We start from the raw sequence: 5,263 nt of genomic DNA on the forward strand, positions 1-5,263 counted from the left end.
CTTTTTCTTTGTCATTTATAACTTTCATTATTCTCCATCCCACCGACACACCAGCAGTCCCATATACATGGAGCTTCAAGAAACGAGCTTTGTTATTTACAATTTACAACATGTGAATAGTATGACATATTATATACAAATGGTGTATAAATTATATATCAATGGTGTATTAATGCATATTATATTAAGTTTGGTAAGATTTATTGCAGAAATATTATAATCATTGTAATTACGCGCATCCATTTTACTAGAAAAGCAACAATTTTTGAAGACCGAGCTCAAGGAGCTAGCAAAATAATAAATTATGAGCATAAAATATAAAATCAGAAGTTGAGAAATTTGCGAGAGTAACTCTCGAGTAGACCCCCCGTTTTATTATTGTAGTAAGACAAAGATGAGTACATCCACACACATCTGAGCACACACTAATTAACATTACTGCCTCTCACAAACTATTACACAAACAAAGTGGATTATTGGTGACATTGAAATCTACATAGCCATTTTCGCATGTCGAGGGATTACTATAGGACTTCTCACTTTGTGCTTGCCATCTGTCCAAGTCAACTCTCCAAATGAATGCTCTGAGGTTTTGGCTGAACTTGTTGCCTGTAAAATAACCATATAGCTCTTTTTCTGGTTTGTCCTCTGAAAGGTTAAAGTTGTTGGAAGAACAACAACCTTAAATCCTCCTGGGGGTTTGACATTTACAGTATACGTGCTTGGAGACCCAACATTTGTTACTACACGAGTAACATTTACAGGTTTCACACCAAGAAAAGGCAATGTGATGGAAGGGTAATTGAAATCTTGTAGTCTGTAAGACCTTGGACATCTGTATGGCCTATTGTAATTAATGGCTTTAATTATTCTGTCCTCATAAGCAGAAAAGCATAACAAGTTGAGGTAATCAGAAGTTTTGAGATCATAAACAAGTCCAGGGTCGATTGCAAGGTTGGGTTTGACATATCCGGTGCCATAATGGAATGGAGTTGCCACCTGAAAATCTTGTTCATCCTTGATTGGTCTATTGGTGTTATCCAGTGTGCTTGCTATAATGAACAACATAGTTTTTGATACCCGTTAGAAATCAAATTGTGAACATGAAGACAGATTATTAATGTATGTTATATACCTGTGGTCATGATTGCTGACTTGATCATTGCAGGACTCCAATTAGGATGACGATTTTTAATAAGACCAGCAATGCCAGAAACATGAGGACATGCCATGGAAGTTCCGGTTTGAACAGTATAGTTGAAGTGACGGTCATCTGAATCTAGGTTGGTGGGACTTGCGGCAAATGAATAAGCAGCAATTATATCCTGACCTGGTGCTGTTACATCTGGCTGTAAAAAGAAAATAAAAGGAAAAAAAAGGTAAGAATTGAATTACAATATACTTGATGACCAGGGGAGTTATTAGACGGCGTGATGAGAACGGATAACCTTGAGGATTGAAGGAAGAATCATGTTGGGTCCCCTCGATGAGAATGCAGAGACCATTGGAGCTGGCCTTATCGGTATGAATGTTTTTGCATTATTCATGAATGCCAGTGGGTTCCTGCAACATATGTAATATACAGAAGTGAAGCCCTATGATTGAAAGTAATTTCCAGAGCAATTCCAAATGGATTATGGCGGACAAGAAAGATGTATATATAATAATTACTTGTTTTTGGAGAAATACGATTGGCTGATTTGTCCAGACAAACCACCACCTTCACTTTGCGGAACATTGGAAGTATCAATAGACTGAACATCAGCAGTACGTGTGTTCAATTCGTTATCATTTTGTAAAATCATTTGCAATGCGTTCACACGCTTTGCTTCTGCGCCCTTTTCCACAGGCCTTAGGCTCCTTCCTCTTTGGCATAGCAATATACGGCCTCTTACTTTGTTAGGATCAAGTGTTCCTGGTTTGCAGAGCTGACTGCAACAAGATGAAAAAGAACCAAAAATGTACTTAAGATCAAGGCAAGAGAAACACTACACATATAGGGGGAGAGAGCATCACGAATAGTGAAATTCAATAATTCTTCTTACGCATCTTGAAATGATACATTAGGAAGCCTGGCGTTCCCAGCGATGACCACGGGACTTAGCGTCTGAGACGTGGCGTTTATGGCAAGACTCGTCCCCCTAACACGTTGGCCATTGCCAAGAGTAATATTATTGCTGAATTCTCTGTCTATGGAGCCAGAAGCAACAGTGAAGATCCAAGGCGCCACATTGCACACTGTTTGAGGCTTGGGTCCATAATTACCGGCGGCGGCAACAACCATGATTCCCCTGGAAACTGCATGGAAGGATCCTAAGGAGACGCCGTTGGTCAACATGTCGTTCACATTTGGCACAGCCATCCCACCAATGGAAACGGAGAGGATATCAACGCCGTCGTCGATGGCTCGATCGAAAGCTTTAATCATATCTTCATCAGTGCAGTGTTCAGAACTACCTTGACCCCAGCAAACCTTGTACACTGCCAGACGAGCTCTGGGAGATCCTCCCTTGGCTGTTCCATTCCCGTTGTTCAGAACACTAACGTTTCGTACGAAGTTGCCACCTGCTGTGGACAGAGTGTGGGTCCCATGCCCCACCATGTCACGAGCGCTGATTCTACTTCTAGGGCCAAGGCTCCCTTGCTTTGTCTCGTAGCCTTGGTAGAACGTTTTTGCTCCAATCAGCTTCCTATTCCCATGCACATAGATATATCAAATCATCCTTCATCTCAACTTTCCAGTTTGTAGATCAGTTAATTATGAAAACTCAACGTTTGATCGAACCTGTTGCAAAGAGTTCTGTTACGTGGGCCAGACAAACTATAGAGCTCGCATCTTGATCCTCCACGCCACTTCCTTGGAATGGGACCGTACCCATCATCTCGGAAGCTTTTGGATTCTGGCCAAACACCTATATATCCAATAAAGCAACTCAATTATGAAAATCATTAATCTTGTTGCAAATGCTTACAGATTTATAGTAACTTAAGTAGTATATTTCATTTCATCTGCAAATAGCTCACCGCTATCAAGACTGCCAATAATCACATTCTGACCAAATCTTCCTTTGACCCAAGCTGAATCAGCTCTGACTCTTCCATTTCTTTCTTGTCCGAGAAAACCCCATGACCTGGTTGTTTGCAGTTTGTGCGATTGGCCCACGAACACTGACACTACTTTTGGATTTTCTGCGTCCATTTTCCAACCATTTTATATCAATCATCACTATCAATATTTAATCTACAATATAAAATATAGAATTTAGATAAAGCTGATGATACACGCGCTCACGCGCACATATATATAAAGGGTACGAGTCTCTCACTCTTGATCTCTGCTGCCTCATCTTCTTCAAGTAATGCAGCAAAGCCATTGATGTGTCGGTTATATGAATAAATGATGGCTTTTTTGGCCTTTTCATGGCTGTCAAATCAAACACGTATTTGTTTTAAAGAAGTACTGTAAACATAGGATTCTTTAAAGAAGGAGAAAAGTTAATAAAACAACCATTCAAAGTAATTGAATATTAGAGGTTGATATAAAAATCATAAGAGAATAAGGATCCAAAAGATAGCCCCGTTAACTTAAAATAGAGAGGGAATAAATAATAAAACAAGTTTTGTACTACGCATTTTCATTTATAATGTTTCTTGTTTGTTGTTTCTCTTTATTGGAAAAACAAGGGTAGTGAGAATGAAACATTATGCATGTACCTTCCCAAGACAGAGGCAAGCAAATCGTGATGGAAACTTGTGGCAGCTTCCATATCAGCAGATGAAGGTTTTGGACCATGAGAATGTGATCCCAAGTATACAACGTATGACTGCAACATGAAAATGGTTAAGGTAATTGATAAGCGCGACAACAATATAACACGACTATTAAAAAACAATTACGACCAAAAAATTTGCTTGCTTTACCTTTTTAATGGCATAGGCAGGTTGCTGCAGCTGTGCGAAGCTGCAGAACAGTAATGACGAAAGAAGAAGACGAAACATAGTTGAGCCTGCCATTTTGCTTCACCCGCAATGTGTGAGAATGGCGACCCTAATTAGTCTCTTTATATAAATCCGTTCTCTTATGTGATGGGAACTTTTCTTTCTTCTTCTTTTGTCTTTGTTTTTTTAATATAAATGTATAATAAACAAGATGGGCCCACCATAATTTTGATTCAGTTGTTCCAATAATCTTGTCTGCATATATTACATCTATAAGAAGTGAAAAAGTGGAGCTTGAATGTAAATTTCAGTCAAAATTGTCTAATTATCAACTAGCGGTGTTCAAGTAGTGGGATAGAATGACATTATTGGACCCTGTTTGAAACATTGTGAGCTAAATTACGCTAAGTAAAAGTTTAGGATAACAATTCTCTCCTTAACAAAACCCTTAGGACAAAAGTTAGATAAAACGCTCGCTTATTTAAGGTAGGTCTTAGGGCTCAAAGAATATATATATATATATATATATATTTGTAGTAGTACTGATTCAAAACAGGGACGGGGAAAAGTAAAGGAAAGGAGGAGGAGGGAAGCAGTGTGTGTGCGCGCGCGCGCGCAGAAAGGGGGGTTAAGAAAGAAGATAGAGTGAGGTATGTAAATATATGTAACCCAAGGCTAAGTGAAGGCAAATTAATATGTAATTATAATCCAATGTAAAGGATGTATAAATAACATGTGTTAAAAGCCTATTTATAGCTTTAACCGTTACCCAAGTCTTAAAAGTAAATATTTTGAAAAATAAATGTAAAAATTCTGGAAATCTAAAAGATAATAATAAATAAAAATTACCATAATTAAAAAAAATTCCCAATTCATCAAGTTAACCTTCGATTCTTTTAAATATTTAAAAAATTCAAATATTCTTTTCTTCTTCCTTTTTCTGGGTTTATAAAATACTTAGTGTAAAAAATTCAAATATTCTTTTCTTCTTCCTTTTTCTGGGTTTATCAAATACTTATTATAGTCCTTTGCTGATGAGGTTCACGCCATAACTTATATGAGTTGGATTCTTATGAATTGGACCAAAACAAATATCATTAATTATTATTATCATTCTAAGAAGTGGAATCCAATTTTTTTTGTTTGCTTTTCCAAATGAACATGTTGTTTGTCATTTATAGTGTGTTACAAAGTACTATAATGCTCCTTTATCAAAAGAAGAGCGAATTCTCCAAATAACATATATAAAACAACAAAAATGTTGGTTTTATACTTTGCACAAAATCTGATATTAGTTGCCAAATTCATGATTTATAAACTAATG

The 5,263-nt window shown here is 37.3% G+C and overlaps 1 protein-coding gene across 1 annotated transcript; it reads right to left on the minus strand.

Annotated features, from left to right (window-relative positions):
* Nucleotides 1–338: 338 nt before the first annotated feature.
* On the minus strand, nt 339–3,710 carry LOC114711685 (subtilisin-like protease Glyma18g48580). Its single transcript, XM_028896102.1, has 9 exons — nt 3,682–3,710; nt 3,327–3,424; nt 3,025–3,189; nt 2,786–2,912; nt 2,046–2,690; nt 1,672–1,932; nt 1,449–1,563; nt 1,136–1,349; nt 339–1,052 (listed from the first exon to the last, which is right to left on the minus strand). Exons 1-9 carry the CDS (start codon nt 3,708–3,710, stop codon nt 493–495), a joined length of 2,214 nt encoding a protein of 737 aa, XP_028751935.1. The 3' UTR covers nt 339–492.
* Between the last annotated feature and the right edge of the window lie 1,553 nt (nt 3,711–5,263).

The sequence above is a fragment of the Neltuma alba genome, unplaced genomic scaffold (genome assembly GCF_004799145.2).
Source record: "Neltuma alba isolate B1F8T4 unplaced genomic scaffold, ASM479914v2 tig00011304_pilon, whole genome shotgun sequence".
NCBI classification, from domain to species: domain Eukaryota; kingdom Viridiplantae; phylum Streptophyta; class Magnoliopsida; order Fabales; family Fabaceae; genus Neltuma; species Neltuma alba.

Excerpts from the sequence above, each read along its gene's own strand:
- LOC114711685 (XM_028896102.1), bottom strand. The coding sequence starts at position 3,710 with ATGCATAATGTTTCATTCTCACTACCCTT. Across the intron at positions 2,913-3,024 it reads TATTGGCAGTCTTGATAGCG|GTGTTTGGCCAGAATCCAAA; the intron begins GTGAGCTATTTG and ends TTGGATATATAG. Across the intron at positions 1,350-1,448 it reads TTCTTCCTTCAATCCTCAAG|CCAGATGTAACAGCACCAGG; the intron begins GTTATCCGTTCT and ends TTCTTTTTACAG.